We start from the raw sequence: 19,679 nt of genomic DNA, 5'->3' as shown, positions 1-19,679 counted from the left end.
GACCAGGTTCTTTACCACCTTCTTTGGACGATTCTCCAGCATTTGTACCATCCAACAGAGCAGATAGAAGATGGTTTCAAATGGTTCAAATATTTGAGAGGTTTCAATACTAGGTTATCAGTCATTGTAGCATCTGCTCTTTCAGAAATTTGCTTGACGAAGCTCCGATCTACATCTGATGTGGACAACAGCATTCCAGGGTAGGGAAAAACACGGTCATAAATCTACCAAACATTTAAAGCAATGTTTCCAAATTCCAGTCCAAGGGTCCTCCAGAACTGCATAGTTCAGTGCACTAATTCACATATTTCAACTGTGAGCTAGATATTCACTATGCACTGTAGCAAACCAATGCATGAGCTCCTGAATGGAAATTAGTGCTTTAGACAGGGGCGTCATCCAAAGAGGGAATTTCTAACAGGTGCAATAATGTGTTCACAATGTAGCAATGAGGAAAATTTGTTTATCTGATCAGTCCATCTTCAGCTGTGGTAAAATGTGTAGCTCCAGCTAAAGTTATGAAGAATCCATCTTATGCAAACACAATTTAGAAAACTCTCAGTTCAAATTAGTTCTACTTCCAGGTGATCACTAGGGAACAGGGTGAATTTCTCATGTGTAAACATCAAAAGCGGAAGCAGAAAAGTTGATACTGTAGAAAAGTTTACTGCACCTTAGTACATGTACAAATCAGCATTTAGCCTAGCAACTTGCTGGTTATTTTGGTTTGGTTGGTTATGATTAGTAGGCATACAATGGTCAATGAATGAAGATACATAATTAGCCAATCAGAGTAGTGTATTCCTTCTATATATTAATTAGTTAGAAAAGATATTTCTCTCTTAAATTTTTTTGACATGTCATCAAGTTTGCACATCATCCACTGAGGAGGTAAATTCATTTCACAACAACGACGACAACGACGACGACAACGACGACAACAACAACAACAACAACAACAACAACAACAACAACAACAACAACAACAACAACAACACATCTAATGTTACACTGACTGTGTTTACATGCAATTAATAATCCAAAAACTGCAGAAAATCAAGTTGTCAGTAATCCGATGAGCACATTTACGTGCACTTGAGTAATCAGATAATGGGGAAACTCCAGGTCTACATGAGTCAAACAGTAACCAGATTTATGCTTTGCAACCAGCTAATAAACTCACAGAGTATGACGTGATGTAAACGTAATGTAAAGCTCAAACTTCATGCCACAGCTTTTTTTAAAAAAACATTGCGGCACTTTACCTGAAAATATGAACAAACGTCATCTAGAAGTGAAGAATATTTAAATCGTTCATGTTGTGAAGCAAATATTTGGTTTCAGTGTCGCACCAAAAGTGTTTTGCTTGCCGGCTCACAGCAAACCCTGTTTGCTCATTTCCGGTACCGCGGCCTGTTTTCACACATGCACAGACTGAGAAATAGAGCGAAAGAAATCAGAGTAAGAGTCTCCATGCAGTAAGACATCTGATTACTGAGCTAAAATCTAGCCTCTTTATCGGATTTCTTAATCAGATTTCTAGACTTTACTCCGATCTAAGAAATCGCTGTTTACATGACCATTTAACTAATCAGATAACTGCAGAAATCCGATAATGATCAGGCTAATTAAGTGCATGTAAATGCACTCACCTGTTAGCTCTAGCATTAACTCATCTACTGATGTGCACTGTATTTTTCCACAGTGGCAAAATGATTTTCCTTCAACTACTAAAGGAGCGAGGCAGTAAATTAAGTCTTTAAATTTAAAGTCATGTTCATGAATGCACTCCTCTGTGTGTCGCAAAAAAAGTGATCGTCAACGGTTGTCATTCAGAATGTAAACAGTGTCCAAGTTAATCAACTTTAGCTTGTTTTTTGGTTCCATGACAGCTAGTTAATTCTACAGGGCATCCTCCTCCTCTCCAGCTCAAGGGTGTAATTATGGGGGGAGGGGCTAGGGGGGCCTAGGCCCTCCAATTTGGATGGCGGATCTACACCTAGTGCTGTTAAAGACAGACCTACCTACTGCAGTATGATGTCACCTGTTATTCTGACTAGGCAGCTGAATGCAAGGTTGACAATCATTTGTTAAAATTGTATCTAAAGACAACATTTGGTCATATCATTGGCAGGTCATTTTTATGCGAGACTGATTGCATGAACACTGTGTACATAGTTTTTTCACAGCGATACATTGGCCTTCATGTGTCAACTCTTCTCGGTACATTGGCTTTGGCTTTAAGGTAAGCTTTCGGGAAGAATGAACACAAAGCTTTTGGGAAGAGGAGACACAAATGATACATGTCTCTGGCCTCTGATTGGACTTGGCCTAGCTCCCATTGGTTACCCACTGTAATCCTTTCTAACTGTAGCAGTCATATGCCTAACGTAATCCCACCTCACTATACAGGCCAGAGTCCCATCATAAGACCCTCATACGCTGCCAAAGACCTCACCCTCTTCACCCCAAATGCCTTGCTCCCCCCTCTTTTCCCCCAATTTTATTCATTTTTGCTTTCTTTCTTTGCTTGGTGATCCTTATACCAGTCTCTCAGATTTGTTCCTTTGATGGTAATGGAGACTGAGACCGAGTTTGATTTAAAGGCATGACTATGAAAGCATTCAAGAGATAAAGAGAGAAAGTTAAGGAGAGTAGATGGAGGACAAAGTAGAACAGACAACAAAACAGACCCAACAGTTCCTCCTCCACATTTTCCAGCGTTTAAATTTCACACGTTACTCAAGGGCTCCCGGAACACTGAAGCGTTCTGGAAAGAGCCGAGAGTCAGTGTGACTACAAGCCAGTAACTAACAGAACTAACATTTCTCCAGTAAACCTATGAATAAGCAACTTATTGCATAAGACAGCCTAGTCTGCAGAATCACAAAATCCATGTCCCTCCACACCTCATGGAATAGTATTGCTTGTCAAAGCTTGGGCCTTTGTGCAATAATGACTCAACAATGATGAAGATAACATCTTGCATCAGAGGAAGCCATGCAACTGTATGGTAGAAGTGACAACGTTGGTTCCCTGCTTGGCCCGCCACCTTGGCTGATATGGATCTAACAGCATGGAGCAATACAGGCTTCCCTTTCCTTTATCAAGTTCTTGCCAAATGGCTGATGGATGGGCGGCAGTTGGAGAGGCCCGACTGCTAACGTTTGCTTGCATTATTGTTGCATTTCCTTACAAGGCCACCACCTGAAGGAACACGTGTCAAAAGCTTGCGTGAATCAAAGGCTTGGAGTTTCTCTGGAAGAGAAGAACAATACCCAAGATTAAGAAACTGCCATGTTCACATCCACTAGCACATATGAAGAACACTCCCTTGGCTAGCTTTCAAACAATTAAGACAACAGGTCCTAAAGTGACATCAAGGCCGACAGACAGGAGATACCATTCCCAGAATGGCCAAGAAGTGCCACGCCAACCTACAGCTTCTTGCTATCACAAAATGAAGACTAAATTGTTCATAAGAGATAAAATGGTCCAACAAGCATGGAAGGAAAGTGTTTCTAGCCAGCACACAGCACAACTTACCCAACCTGACCTAATACCAGTTGTCAGAAAGACAGCCTATTGACCCAAATACCTTCGGTCTTTGACCAGTTGACATTTGTAGGGTTTACATGTGGCCCACTCATTTGAATTGGCCTTATTTCTGACATTATAATGAGAGCATTATTAGTTTTACAGAGCCCGTATTTGATGTTATCTAATGTGCGTTTAAACATTGGACTCTGCGGTGGAGTAATCTTAGAACAGAACACAGAGTACAAGCTCTACCAATGAGTAGTTTGATCAAGCGCTATTACATCAGAGACATGACACTATTCCAGCCTTCCAGGAGTCGTGAATGATTCATCAGCAGGGAGGGGTGGAAAGGCAGTTTAAACAACTAATCTGTTAGTCATCAGAAAGTAGTACATACAGTGGTATACACATATATGCACCATCCACATCCCTTATTTTTCCATTTGGTCACTTCATGAAGGGCCTTATTGGTCCACTATGTAGGTGTGTAATTACAGGCTGTAGTCCTTCTGCTGTCATGCACAATGTCTGCTACTATCACGACGCGTGGCAGTGTCACTGTTAGCAAAGCTGGACGTAAAACCTTTAAAGCAGGTAAGACTGACACAGAAACAGCAGTAAAATATTGAGATAATAATGTGTGTAAAATGTTGATTGCACAAAAACAATTTACCAATTTTACTGTGAAGGCATAAAAGGTTTTATGTTCATGTTCACAACAATTCACCTTCCCTAGAAGCCCACAAGCCCTTGCCGTTGAACACGGGATGCAACGTCTAAAAGTTCGAAACCATTTCTTTTAATGGAGGCATGCACAACAGCGCCGACATAGTATGTTATGCGTCGGCACGCCAGGACTCCAAGCGCTGTTCAATTTCTCAGTACCTCAGGGTGCCACACAGAATTTTGCCATTTCAATTGTAAAGCCATATTGAGATCACAAAGCCAAAGTGGATCACATGTGACTTGAAATTTACAGAGGAAGGCACTCTTTATGTACATGTACACAGACAGATGCTATATTACCTCTGCTAACTTCGCAAGCCTAGCCGTCCTTAGCTCATATCTTTCAGCTCAAGAAAAGCCAGGCTGTGAAGAGGTAGGTAACATATCAGGCATGATAAGTGATGCTGAACATTTTATTTCATTCAATTTATATGTGTAGAGTGTAAACATGAACTTGTAACTGGCGTTCTTGGGCTCTTCCTGCTAGCCTTCTACAGCAGAGCTTTGCTATGTGACATGGTGCCAGGTGATGGCCTTCGGGTTTCGTCCACATATATCTGGACTTTTAATTAAAAAAAAATAAAATGAAAAATAAATTTTAAATAAAAAAAAATTCTATCTATTTTAAAAAAAAAATCTTAGTTCACACCAGCAGCAATTTCGAAAATCTCAAAATCTTAAGAAAAAAGTGTCCTCACGATGGCACAAAAGTAGTTTGAAAACACTCAAATGCCAACACAGTAAAGGGCAATAATAAATCAAATAAATTGTGTTATTATTGTGAGTGCACTGCGCAACGAATAGAGCAAGGCGCAAAGCTACAGCAATGTTTCTACCAATATGACAGCAGTTTAGACTTTGATCCGCAGGCCATCAGACCTCCAAAATTTTATATTTCACACAGATTCAAAGTCTGATTACTGCCAGAAAATAAAAGCTTAAAAATCGAAAGAAAAGCTGAGCTTTTTTAAGATTAGATTTTTTTTATTAGTTAATGACCATTTCAAGTTATATCTTTAAAATCATTAAAGTATTTAATATTTGCCATCGTGGTTATATGACTGTCAACGAGTTTACACAAACAGAGTCCAGTCCATTCTGACACCACTGCACTACATTTTGATGAAAAAGTTTTTAAATTCATAATAAGCTTGATTATCACCCCAAATTGTCAAACACAGAAACCCAGTCGCCAGCCATATGTCAGACAAAGTTTTGCATGTGCAAGTGCTGTGATGTCAGCGTTTTCAGCTGCGTTTTGCCCACCTTCATGAAAATATATTTCAGAAATCTACACAATGAAAAGCATGTTCACAAAGCTCAGTAAGAGAGAAAAACACCATTTTCATGCAAACAGAAGTCCAAAATTCAGAGATAAAACCACATTTTCAAAAATATCTGCTTCTGGGCAAAAATATCTGCTTCTGGGCCTCAGGTTATGAATACAGAAATGTGTTTGGGCGGTCAAATGATAAAACTGTAAATCATCGCTGGCTTTATGTATTGCCTGATGGACAACAACTACCATAAACCCTAGAATTTAACCTGTGAAGAGATGACCGGTAAATGTTCAGTTTGTGCAGAAATAGTTCACAAATAATTGTCAAATAATTCACTTCAATGAGCCATTAAGAGAACGTACTTGAATTCATGCATAAACACACACACACACACACACACACACACACACACACACAGAGAGTACTGTGCGAAAGTCTTAGGCACCCAAGACACATTTTCAAAATCTATTTGTGTAGTTTGTGTTTATTTGCTGAGAAAAGCGTTATTTGAATAAACAAAAAAAAATTATAGAATAACTTATATATACACTATATATATATATATATATATATATATATATATATATATATATATATATATATATATATATATATATATATATATATATATATAGTGATTTTCTGGATGTGAGTGTGTTGGCGTGTTTGTTTACCCATCTCCAAGCCTCTCCTTGAGGAAGCCCAGTATTATATGTAGTTAGAAAGCAGCTCCTGGTTTGATCAATCAGTCCTCAGTAAATTGAGCTCGTGATGTAATTGATGATATTAACGAGTCTCTGTGGCGGCTGTGAAGGTGTGAAGGAAAAATATGGACCAAAGAAGTTCTTGTTATTTTTTATTGTTTTTCTGTTTATTTGAATTATGAATACGACTTTATTCTAATGTATATTGTTATAAACTCTCAATGGTCATTTGTTTAAAAAATTGCTTACATGCCTAAAACTTCTGCACAGTGCTGTACAACGGAACAAAACCTTGTATCTCCATTTTTGCCATTTTCAGTTTTTGACAATCTGAAACTGCCTGTTGCCTTTTACATCGTGTAAATTTAACGATAAATGGACCAAAAGAAACGGCCCAAGATGACGTGAAAAATGTCTGGTGACATCGACTTACATTAAAAGTGAAGAATATTTTTTCTTTCTCCTGTAAAGTCACTATTTTGGAGATAAGAGGTTTTGATCCGACAGCAGCGATATACACATTGTACACATACAAGGAATCATGCACTAGCATGGTCACATGTCTAAGCCAAGAGTGGAACACCCCTCAAAAATATCCAGCCAAGAGAAGTAGCTGTGTGGTCAGAAACTGACCTCTGATGAATGTCTAGAGGTCGCAAAAGATGCAGCAATCTGTAGAGGTTTCTAATACAATCACATGCCCAAGGCAGTATCCTTAGAACAATCACTGCAAATCACTGTTTATTACAAAGAGGCAAATATTTGCCATTATTACAAAATTACCTTTTCTGCACACAATCGGGCTGCACTGCAGAAACACCCAGGGGAGTAAATAAACAAGGAGAGAAATGGATATATAAATAGGAGGCAAGTTGGCCTATTGTGCAGCGGCAGGGAGGGTTTCCTCCTCTGGCTTGAGCCACCCCAGCACCTGCGGAGAAGAGCAGGAGAACAATGGCAAGGCCGGCTGCTGGAACTGCCGCGAGACAGCGAGTCTGCCAGCAGGCCCCTCATGCACCCCTGGGGAGGGAGGCGTCCAGGGCCGCACAGGAAGAGGCTTCTCTTGGCCGGACAGAATAGACAGGACAGAGGCCAAACAATGGACAGAGGACACTGCTGACAGAAAGGCCCGGGCAGGACACTTCCACTGGGGTTAGATGCCTCGGTGCTCTGCCCAAAGAACAGACAGTCCTTATTTTGCTCATACGCACATACAGGACAGGGCTGCAGGTTACGAGGCGCCAGACATTACAAGAGGTTCCCTCGGGGGAAGATGGAGGAAGGCTTTGTTAATTACTTTTTATTAGGTTTTAGGATAGAGATGTACATAACAGGTGCAGGCCAAAGCTCTATACGGAACACATCAGTGACACCGAGCCATGATTTATACATCCGTACAGAGCAGCTGAGAAAGTCAAAGGAGACGATGCTAAATATGATCACCAGCTAAATAAATACCACTAATGAGTGGATTGTTGTATTTATAGCAGCATAAGGTGGCTGTTTCTAATAAAGTGGCCAGTAGGGGAAGGACAAGGTGGGCGTTTCCAATAAAGTGGCCAGTGAGTGGAAGTATAAGGCAGGTGTTTCTAATAAAGTGGCCAGTGAGTGGAAGTATCAGGTGGGTGTTTCTAATAAAGTGGCCAGTGAGTGGAAGTATCAGGTGGGTGTTTCTAATAAAGTGGCCAGTGAGTGGAAGTACACGGTGGGCGTTTCCAATAAAGTGGCCAGTGAGTGGAAGTATAAGGCAGGTGTTTCCAATAAAGTGGCCAGTGAGTGGAAGTATAAGGCAGGTGTTTCTAATAAAGTGGCCAGTGAGTGGAAGTATAAGGCAGGTGTTTCTAATAAAGTGGCCAGTGAGTGGAAGTATAAGGCAGGTGTTTCTAATAAAGTGGCCAGTGAAAGTATCAGGTGGGTGTTTCTAATAAAGTGACCAGCAAGTAGAAGCACACGGTAAATGTTTCTAATAAAGTAGCCAGTGAGTAGAAGCACAAGGTGCGCGTTTCCAATAAAGTGGCCGTTGAGTGGAAAATTTTGGGGGGGGTTTCTTCACAGCCAAGCGGTGCAAGCTTTATCAAAGTTATGATAAATGGATCAACAATAAACACATTCTTTCTAGGAACACTGTCCGTGTTTTGCATTATACTCCAGTTTGGTCACTTTTTCCATATCGCTGTTTCTTTCAGCCTGGGAGTCCAGAGTGGAGTGCATTTATCACATCAACACCCCCAGTGAAGCTTTTGGGGGGACAGGAAAAGGAATTAGCGCAGCATCCCCTGCTGAAATGTCACAAATATTTTGCTTGGCATGCCGATTTACACGTCAGTGCAGAACTGTGGGTATCACCATGGGGACAGAGGTCAACTCCGACGCACGGCACTGACGCCATTGAGGCATACATACATGGACAATGGACTGATTCATGCTAAGCAAATAGTGGGCCTCTCCATTGTAACAGGGCCCTTCCATTGGTGGCACTAGGCAGGTGACTAAGGAAACAAGAATTTGCATGACATTCCAGATTCTTTGCTTTGGCCAAACTGTATGTAGTAAGGGGGGGAGGGGGGAGGGGGGGGGGGGGTCCAGACAGCTGTTTTTCAAAGCCAGTGCTGAAAAAGCTGTCAGGAAGTTGGCCCTTTGGGGAACAGTCCATGTCAAACCAACGCAAATCAAGGAAACCCTTGGAACATGCCACTCTATGCCCGTCCGCATTTCGGAACATACCACTCTGTGCCTGTCCTTCTGACGTTGCCTCCTTTCCTGAATGGAGCCAACCTTCTCTTCCGCAGTGACCTCTGTGGTGCAGAGGACAGCGTTTTACTCCCTTGTCTCCCCTATAAGAGAGAATCATGGCTATTGGAGCCAAATTCATTGGGATATTCAGTTACTTAACCTTTTTAACTGCAGCCTTGTTGTTCAGTCCTTAAAATCAAGCCGGAACCAAGCATGGCCCTTTAGGTGAACCCAGCTACATAACACCATGCCATAAACATCTCATGGAGGTCACATGCTGTCAACGCATACTGGACATAATCCAACAGTGTCATTACTGGCTAACTAGAGTACACAAAGCAAAATTGAGCATGCGGCAGACACCAATCAGGAATAACATTATTATCTTTGTTCCTACACTCATTGCCCATTTTATCACCTCCACTTACTGTATAGATGGACTTTGTAGTTCTACAGTTACAGACTGTAGTCCATCTGTTTCTCTGATACTTTGTTACCCTGTTCTTCAGTGGTCAGGACCCCCATGGAGCCTCACAGAGCAGGTACTATTTGGGTGGTGGATCATTCTCAGCACTGCAGTAACACTGACGTGGTGGTGGTGATGTGTTAACTGTATGTTGCACTGGTGTGAGTGGATCAGACAGGAGTTTTTAAACACTGTCCACTCTATTAGACACTCCTACCCTGTCGGTCCACCTTGTAGATGTAAAGTCAGAGACGACAGCTCATCTGCTGCTGCACAGTTTGTGTTGGTCATCCTCCAGTCCTTCATCTGCGGTCACAGGACGCTGTTAGCTGGATATATTTGGTTGGTGGACTATTCTTAGTCCAGCAGTGACACTGAGGTGTTGAAAAACTCCAGCAACACACGCCACTGAGGAACAGGGTAAAAAGGGGGTTAAAGTACTCAGAGAAACAGATGGACTACAGTCTGTAACTGTAGAACTACTACTGTGTTACCAACCTTTGTCTCTGGTCATATCAAGTGCAATCCATCATTCTGTGGTATCCACCACCAGCTGCCAGTGGCCATGCAAACAGGCCTTTGGGTGGAGTCACACTCCCAATAAGTTTGCTCAGCAACAACGTTGTTTGAGCTATTCTGTGTTGGGCTAGTTTGTGTCCTGTGACCTGCCTGCATTCCATCTGCTTGAGCAACACTGATCAGCAATTCTCTCTTGCTGCCTGTTCAATAAAAGAGCATTTCCCTGCATGCACAATGTTTTCTTCTGGTTCTTTTTCACATAAATACTATAAAATAAAATGATGAAATGATTTTAAACTTCATTTTATGTCTTTTACTTTATTTAACTGATTTAGTGAAAGTTGGGCACAACAGCGTAGCTGGTCCTAGAGCAGTTGGAAATGGTTCTGTGCTGACGTAGGAGCCACTGTAGCTCAGCAGCTGCTTCAGACACATGAATGAGATGAAGAGAGGCTAAGGAGGCCAAGGCTTAGAAACCAGACCCCCAGGCCTTGAGCTGAACCATCAAACGCAGACCTCATTTTTGAGAGCCAGATTCCTGCGTCAGCTTGTACTGAGGCAGCACTTCAGCTTCCTGATCTCGAATGGTTTACTGTAGTGAAACTTAGACTTTTTTCACAGCGGTGGTGACAGGAACCAGGAGGTTCGTGTCTACAACCAAATATAGCCATTTTACTTACTATCAAAAACCACCAGTCAGCCTACAGGTGCCTTCTGAGATTTTATATGTGAAGTTAATGATGGTAAAACAGTGAAAAAAGATTTTGGGGGGGCTATTTTGCCTTACAACACCCTGGATGTACCCCTCCAGCACAAATGTGGAGTTTGAAAGAACACTTAAGGCCAAAATCTTCTCAAAACTGCAGGAGAACTGAATTGGCATCGAGCAGCGAATTCATAACAACTTTGGGTAATAACTAATAGCTTTTACAGTCATTGAGCCCTTCAGACGTCTGGCTGTTATCACCGCCACCGTAAACCTGCTGACCCAGCCTTCTGTACAGTGGTGGTGATGGTCACCAGGGCTCATGATGGCTACAACACAGATACTGCTATTATATTCACGACATAAAACCACCAGTGAGCCTACTTGTCCTTTGAGTTGTTGTCTTCAGCCACTACGTTGCCTCCCAACGCCCTGCAGGCACCCCTCCACCACAATTATGGAGTTTCCAAGCACGCTAAAGGCATAACCTTCGCTTCAGATGCCTGGTTCTTATCACCACCACTCAGAGCAATTCCTAAGAACCGAGAATTCACATCTAACCACTCTGAATGACTTTGTTTACATCTTAGTGATATAAAAGTTTGGCGGAAAATACCTTTTAAAACTGTTGTTGCCTGTTGTTTGGGACTGTAAAGCACCCTTTAAATTATACATATTACATGTTATTATCTTTGTGCTTCTGTTTCCAAGGCGGATATGTTTCATCGTTTACGGAGACGAACCCCAGCTCTGTCTCCGTCTTATCGAGCTTGGGTAGCGGCGGAAGAATGCAAGCAGCTTTGCCATTTATCTGCCACTAATAACCTCTCTTGAACCTTTGCTTCCTCTCAACTCTAACCGAGCCAAGCAGTCTGGAAGACTTTGTCTATACAGATGTGGCTTTATATAAAACGGTATCTAGGCAAAAGAGACTGTTGTATCAACACAATGGGCCACAAGTCACACGCAACAAGACTTTCTCGCCTCCCTTACTCAACGTTTTCCAAGCTAATCGCCTTCTCTCAGTTCCTCTACGGCCCGTCCTCTTCGCAACCGGTTCAGGCTGGAACCAAGGGCGAGTTCCTCTCGACGGGGCACACCGTCAGCTCTCTTCAGCCATAGTAACATACACATATATACATACACACACACACACACACACACACACACACACCGCAGCCGCGTTGTCTGCCAACTTCAAAGACTTGAGCTTGCTGAAAGCCAGGAAAAGGGTGGGCAAGATCGGACGACCCCGCCACTGGCGTAAAGTCCAAGCTGCAAGATTTAGCCCTTCCACTGCTAAACAATTGGATCGCCTTAAAAGGAAAGTAGGCAATAAAAGAGGATAAAACAAAGTACAATGCAAGGCCCTAATGCTAAAAGTGGATCCCCAACCATCTGCACACATACTACATGTACATGTATTGTTACGTAGCAGGACACCAACTCCAACGCTGCTTTAGCAAAAGAAGTTAGGCTTCATCCTAATCTTGTTCAAAGTCATTTCAGGACCACTCTACAATAAAACTGCCCTTACAAGGTGCTTATGAATGGTTTGAAATGCTTATTGTTGTAACATCTATTAATTTGGTCATAAACAAATTCACTCTCTGTTGCACAATGTTGCCTCAGGGCAACAGGCCCATTTTCCTCACTTTACCCTTACATTGCACGTTATGTAGCAATGAGAGGATAATAATGATGGGAAAAGCAGCTACTACAAAAGTTAGTATTTGGTCCCATTATTTCTCGGTGGACATTTTTAAGCCTGTTATTGGCTTTTCCGTGGGTGAATCACATTGCACTGGACTACTTCCTCAGAAAAATGATGTTATCACTTTTCATCCCTTCAAAAATAGAATTCACCTCAGTTGGAGCATGAAGTGCACTGTTAAGTTTGGTTTTTTTAAGCGTTGTATAAATTATTTATGCTATGAGAAACTGCTAAATACGTTTGGCAGTGGACTATGTTTAGAAAGTCCTTACCAGAGAGGCACCTCTTCACTCACTTCTGAGAACACTGCAGTAATTGTTTAGTTTTTCATGCATGATTTTTTTTGATGATTTTTAAAAATGATTTTTTTTATTGAGTATTTTTTGTGTTTTTGTTTATTTAGGAACTCTGATTTAATATTCACGTCTATACAGTATTAGTCTATTGGTAGAAGCCCATTCCTGTCAATACTGTCAAGTTGCAGTCAACATACCCAATATTTCCCTAGTGTAATTAGTTTAGAAATGAAAACTATGTTTTTGCTTGCTTTTAAACATTTTCTTTAGCATTTTAGTGTTTAAAGATCAACAAATTCTGTTGTTACACAAATATTTTGATTTAAAAAAAAACATGGCCCTTATATGATGCTTTGTATCATTTGTTGCCTCAAGGCAACATACCCCAAAAGAACAACCGCACACATTATTTTTAAAAATGTTTCGGATTCTAATAATCAGGTACAAGTTACGCAAGAAAATCTTTTTATTTAAACATTGCTCACATAATACGTGCACTAGAGGATTACAAGCAGTTATAACACATAATAAAATGGCAAAAGGGTTGGGTAGTCTTGTAGTAAAGTGGTACCACGCCACAAAGGACAGGAGTAGCAACAATTGCACTGAGAAGCTTGCAGACTGAAAAACGATCAATAATAATGAATAATCACCAAACTCAGCATCATTATTAGTGATTTTAGTCCCACCCAGATACAAATCTTCATTCATTTCCAGGCAAATGCCACCTCACGTTAGGGGAAAAAAGTTTTCTTTTCCAGCTTCTATTGCCATAACTCATTTATCCATTTGAAAAACTTTCCAAATGAATAAGATATAGATGCTCTGGAAGAGCCTCTCAACCATTTACTTGGTATGGATCATCTCCATCCTCTGTACACTGGGATTATTATAGGGGCTGATTATACTGCGAGCTACAGGTATTACTTTATATTCACAATAACGTTAACATTTCATTTGCAGTCATCATATGGTCACATGTGGGGTGAAACAAATCTGGGCACATAGAAAATACAACCCACTAGAAACTCACTCATCCTGCACTACTTTTACTACAATCCTTGTGAAGACACGTAAAGTGTCATTACAAACCTTCTCATGATCTAATCCAAATAGGACTTCAGCCTAACGTACTTCAACAGAAACGCAAGCAGAGCTGTGAGGGGCGGCTAAAAGATTCCCCAGTTCGGTGAACTTGTGAGGATGGTTGGTCCTCACATGTGTAGCACTACAGTTACATATTCACACACAATAACACACACACACACACACACACACACACACACACACACACACACACACACACACACACACACTGTGTTTGGACAAAAGCACGTTTCATGTGATCGGCCAGCAGCGCTAAAACGGAGCTCACATTTCCAACGGTCAGGAGTGTCTGGATGTGTGTGATAAAAGAGAGAAAAGGATACTCCAGGACAGAGCTCTCAAACCCAGTTCACCTGGGGCAGCCCGGCAGGTGGTCTTCCCCAAGGGAGGCTGGTCGAAAGAAATGCAGGGAACAAAAGGGCCTTTTTGAAAGTATGAATTTTAACCATGTAAAGTATTTTGTTTAAATAACTGCAGTTTTCCACAGCTAATTGACTCCCAGGTGGGCTAGCACCACACTAGCCATCACAGGAGAAGGAGAACTATCCTGCCCACCCAGAGAGAGCAAGGCTCTCTCGGACCCCTAAACACTGATGGCCGTGGCATCTCCAGGCCTGAAGTCACAACCTAAAGAGGTCTGACCTTCAGATGGAAGCCATTAACAGATGCCTGCTGTACATTCTTGACTTTGTTAACTTAAAATTTGCTTTGTGAAGTCCATTTTGAACCATTTCTGTTGGGCCACTACATGACATGCATTCAATTATAAGCTCCTTACAGGCCAGTTAAAGTTTGAAGTGCATTAGTTGCTTAATTTGTAGTCAAAACACTCGAGTTATTCTTTTTTCAGGACACATTTATTTCAGCACGCTGTGGTTTAAAATATGTGGCGAAAAGGGGACGCCAAACTGTGCAAGACCTGTTCGACCCCAAAACTGTCCCCATCACACTGAAACTGGACATCTGAGATGAGTCAAAATGTGCAATTAGGATTACTTGTGAGAAACAAAGTTCAACCAACTTCTAAGACTGAACTTGGGAAGTGTGGAAAAACATCCTTGCAAATTTCTTGGAAAAACCGAAAAGGAGTCACCTGAAATGATTATATTTAGTCGGTGAGACTGTAATTTTGCACAGTACTGTATGTAAAGTCCATACTATGCAATTCTCAGTTTTAACACGTGAGAGAACGAGGTAGGAGGCAGGCAGCAAGAAAGTGAGCGGCAGTGAAAGAGAGAGTGAGAGGAGAAAACGAGGAAGAGAAAGGTAGAGAGGGATGGGGCCGGGGGTGGGGGGGTTGGTGTGGTTGCCGCAGCTGAATATTTACCTGAAAACACTCACTACTCTGCCCAACCCTCAGCAGCCAGGTAAAGCCCTCCCCCTGCCCCTGCCCCCTCAGGTCGTTGCCACATGCGGCAGCCTGCTAGTCAGATGTCAAATGACGCACTCCCAACTGCATGGAACCGGTTTGAGCTGCCCAAGCTTATACGGCCATCCTCTGATCCTCCCCGTGCTGCTGGCTTCTAATCCCAAACTGTACCCGAAGCCTGGCTTCGCTCCTCTCAACCCTGCTGACGAAGCCACTTCAGAGAAAGAGGCACAGAAAGAAAGGAAAAAAAGAAAGATTCTCACCCAGCTAGCCAGAGTATGGGCTAACCATGGGTGTGACTAGCTTTAGGCTAATGGTCGCGCTAAGTCCTAAAGAGATGAGACGCTAAGCAAAAGCCTGGTAATGCTGCTTAATTGAGCGCTTATCTGGAGAGCAGGGTGGTGGAATCCACCTTACACAAACACAGCCTGAGCGGCCGCGGCCAAGGCCACCCCCCCCATCCGAACTGGTTCGTGCCGGTCTGGCTAGCTGCGTAGCGAGGAAGGTTCAGTGAAGGGTAACCCCAGCAGGTGAAGAGAAACCAAATTCCCCTTCAGATAGTCTTATCTCAACAGAAGATACAGCAGGAGTGGACACAAACCAACACCGGTGACTCAACTGGAAGTAAACACATAACTAGCCTTCTATTAGCTGTGTAGCTAATCTTCATCCATCAGCTTCCCTCAGTTTCTATAGACGCATGATACTGAAAACCAACTTAATTTTGAGTATATATATATATATATATATATATATATATCTCAATCTACATCAGAGCGGTACTCTGAGCTAAGATGTTATAGGAATTAAAAACACAGTTGTGTCACTGAAATAACCCTGGAGGAAGTAAGAGTAGCCTAGCAAAAACTAGCATGGGTTTAAGAAACACTAGCAGGTCTAACATCTCCAGTACCGAGTTCCCTATAGAACTGTAGTGGAACATCTTAGTAGGTTTGGAGTTTGTTAGGAGACATTTCCACTGAACTTTCCACATAATTCAACTACTCAGATGTAAACAGTCGTTCAGGGCTAAAAACACCTATCGACAGATTTTCTCCACAGTGGTGGCGATGGGCACCAGAGGTTGTGACATCTACAACGCAAATATATAGCCACTTAATTTACTATCTAAAGCCACCAGTGAATCTATGTGTCTTCTGAGCTGATAATAGTAAAATACCGCTGTGTGCATAAAGGTTTGGGCACCCTGGTCAAACATTTTCTCACAAGCTTGCTCCACGTAAAGGACGTAAAGGGTGTTTTACCTTATTTTCACTAAGAAAATCAACAAAATGTCTCATGCAAAAGTTTGAACATGACTACAAAGGTAAATCTGAAAATAAGCGTTCTTTAGGGGCTTTTTTTGCCTAGCATGCACCTCTCTGCCCTGAATGGATCATAAAAAGAGTGTTTTTAGGCCAAATACCTTCTCAAAACTATCATTAAAAAATGACTGACACCAGGCAGCGTGTTCATAACCATTTCATGTAATAACTGAGAGCTTTTAGAAGTATTAATCTCTTCAGATGTTCGGTTCCCCTCACCACCACTGTTTCTCTGAAATGGACAAATTTCACATCTTAACCTCTTAGTTATGCAATGATGTTGAAAGGACAGTCAAACTCTCCTGTAGGCCACTCTGTCTGGAAGCAAAATAAAATGCCATTGCTTGAAAGTGCTAAAGGAGAAGAACGAACAAGGAACTGAGGATGGAACGGACTTCCTCACGAATACGCTCAAGTAGAAGTGACATTGGAGCTATGCAAAACTACACCTGGTGTACTTTGATTTGAAGTTACTAACGCAGATATACTTAGTCTACAGCAGCAGCGGTGTTGACCTCTAGCCTTCAAACGGCTCTCATGGTGAAGTAGCCGAAGTCTTACCCAACACTAAAAGAGAATTTGACAGCTGTGAAAGAAGGATGAGGTCAGCTGGCAAGAGGAAGCGTCAGTATGTCAGACTCGCTGAGATCAGACGGCTTTGCTACACATGTGTACGGCGGTTGCCAAGACAATGCTGAGCAAGTCTTTTGTGCCATTACGATGGGCCTCTGCGCGACGTAACCGGTAGACGTCAGCGTGGGTTTTCGGCTCCAATGTCTAGCACTGTTCTCCAACCTCCTCAGCAACATTTACCAACAGGTGTGAAGCAGGTGTGTTAGCTCACTCCAGAAAGGATGCTGAGGTCTACCACTGATATGACCACGGTTTACAATACGGCCAAAGAGTGGGTTCCCCATTCAGCGCATCCTGGTAGTCATTCGCTTCTTATATTAAGATTAAGAGACCCTTAAGGGACTTGTTCCTCTCATTTCTCAGGTTATGACCATTGAGTGTACACATCACCTAATCCGGTCTACCAGAGGGTGCCCTAACTTTTGCACAGGCCACATTAACGTTAATCAATTCATATATAAATTATGTATTTACATACAAAAGGTTATGCAGGGGGCAAGTGGCAAAATTATGTTGTTTAGGACCCCCAGATGTCCCGAAACAGCCCTGGTGGGACTGAATGGACCTTCACAGGTTTTGTGATTCCTATAGGCAGCAATATAACAGCACCAACTGCATTCACTCCACATGAACTGCACATATTAAGGACACAAGACACTGACGTAGACGTTCATAATTTATTGTGAGCATTGAGTGTACAAATAAATTAGTGGCCACTTGATACTGTGTTATAACACAGGAAAACTGAAACTGAGGCAAAAGGTGAGACAATATTAACAGGCTGTTTTTTTTTGTTTTTTTTTTAAATAGAAATATGAGGCGTGGTCAACACAGGCGATTGTTTTTTCCTTCATCTTCTCGTCGTCACGAGGCACCTCATGCACTTAAACGTGCATTTACACATAAAAAAATATTATAAAAATAAAAAATAATAATAATATTAATAATAATTAAACAACAAAAAAACCAAACAGTTCACGTGAGCGTCTTTCTCGCAGTCTGATTTGCTCCAGAAAGCGCGGGAAAGGTGCAGCGTTCCACACAGGGGTCTTCATCTCCCGTGCGCGAGAGGAGAGACGCGTCGCCCTGGTAACCGCGCTGGCTTCGTTAGCCTCGTTAGCTCGGGCTAACTCGAGTCTCCCGTTTCTCCCGGTTCTCCTTCAGTAGAGGTCCCGGTGGGCGGGTGGGCGTTGGGGGGGGGGGGGGTCACCGCGGGTCCTTTGGCTCTGCTCCAGCGTTTCGCGGTCCGTTTCTGACCCTCGCGGTTACGTTTTCTCCCGCTTTTCAGTCCGTCACTCGTCCGCGGTCTGTTAGCCGTAACGGCCCCCGCTCGCTCAGAGCGCGTGCGCACAGCCGGGCTGTGTTTCCGTTGAAAGTTCGTGTTTTGAGGACTTCAAGTCGGTTCCTCTCGGTCCGGCTCGCTCAGCGCACGCCGAGGAAGCGGCGCACGGCGCCGGCGATGCGCAGCAGCTTGTCCTTCTTGCGCTGCCGCAGCGCCATGAGCGCGCGCGCCGTCTCTCCGGGTTCGTGCGACGCCGCCGCGGCGAACACGCTCCTCGCGCGCTCCTCTGCCTTGGCGTCGCCCGCTTTGCGGAAGAGCCGCACGAGCGCGTCCTCGCGCACGTGCTCGAAGATGTGCGGCGACGCGCGCTTTCTCCGCGCCGTGTCGAAGCCGCTGCCGTGCACGCGGGGGCTCACGCGGCGACTCTCGGAGCTCAAGTACGTCGACATCGTCTTGGTCTCGTCTGGGTTTTGTCTCGCGAGCCGTCGTGGTTCTCGTTTGTTGTGTTTGTCTGTGGCTCGCGCCTCTTCTCTTGTTTTAGAGAGTTTACCGGGTGCGAGTCGCGCGCGGCCGATGGTGAGCAGCTCTGGGGCGATGCGCGCGATTTAAAGGGCTGGTGGATGGCGTCACCGGCGCCACCGGGAACGCCCACTCATGGGCTCAGCCAATGGGAGAGCAGCAGAGAGGAGCCAGTAACGGGAAAGCGGCGCGTGAAGTGCAGAGAGAATGTAAGTTATTAATTACTAATAAATCTGGAGCTCCATGAACTCCGATATCCATCAGACTGGGAAACATGCAGCCAGTGTTTTTCACACCAGGCCTTACTCCGGTTAATCCAGCCCCACTGGCGGTTTAATGTTTAAAGGGAAACGCCACCGTGCAGATAATCCAATGATCAGAGCGGCTTGGTGTGAAACGCTGTCAGCGCTGTTCAGTGGTGGTGATGGGAACCAGACGTCCACCTCTAAAAGCTCCTCACAGCGAGCGGTTATGAAGGCGCTGCCTTGTGTCAGTGATACTGTTTTACAACAGCATTGAGGTGGTTTCCGACTAACGTGCATGCAAGGTGAGGCAAAATAGTCCCCAGAGTCATTTACCACTATTTCACCATCATGCAGGGTCACGGGTTGTTTAGATGGTAAACAAAATGGAGATAAATGCATCAGTGAGCCCTGGTTTCTATTACAGCCGCTGTAATAAATAAACAAATAAATAAATAAATAAATAAATAACCGAGTTGCTGCAATGCACTATTTCACTTCAAATCACTCTCAACAAC

General features: G+C 43.1%; 1 protein-coding gene across 1 annotated transcript; it reads right to left on the bottom strand.

Moving 5' to 3' along the window:
* Positions 1–17,781: 17,781 nt before the first annotated feature.
* On the bottom strand, positions 17,782–18,996 carry tcima (transcriptional and immune response regulator a). The gene has a single exon (XM_017684963.2). It carries the CDS (start codon positions 18,847–18,849, stop codon positions 18,541–18,543), a length of 309 nt encoding a protein of 102 aa, XP_017540452.1. The 5' UTR covers positions 18,850–18,996; the 3' UTR covers positions 17,782–18,540.
* Positions 18,997–19,679: the final 683 nt, after the last annotated feature.

Source organism: Pygocentrus nattereri, chromosome 20, assembly GCF_015220715.1.
Source record: "Pygocentrus nattereri isolate fPygNat1 chromosome 20, fPygNat1.pri, whole genome shotgun sequence".
Lineage (NCBI taxonomy): Eukaryota > Metazoa > Chordata > Actinopteri > Characiformes > Serrasalmidae > Pygocentrus > Pygocentrus nattereri.
Note: the sequence above shows the minus strand (reverse complement) of the source record. Positions and strands in the feature narration are given on the sequence as shown.

What these genes read in the sequence shown, in the direction of transcription:
- tcima (XM_017684963.2), bottom strand. Translation starts at nt 18,849, where the DNA reads ATGTCGACGTACTTGAGCTCCGAGAGTCGCCGCGTGAGCCCCCGCGTG.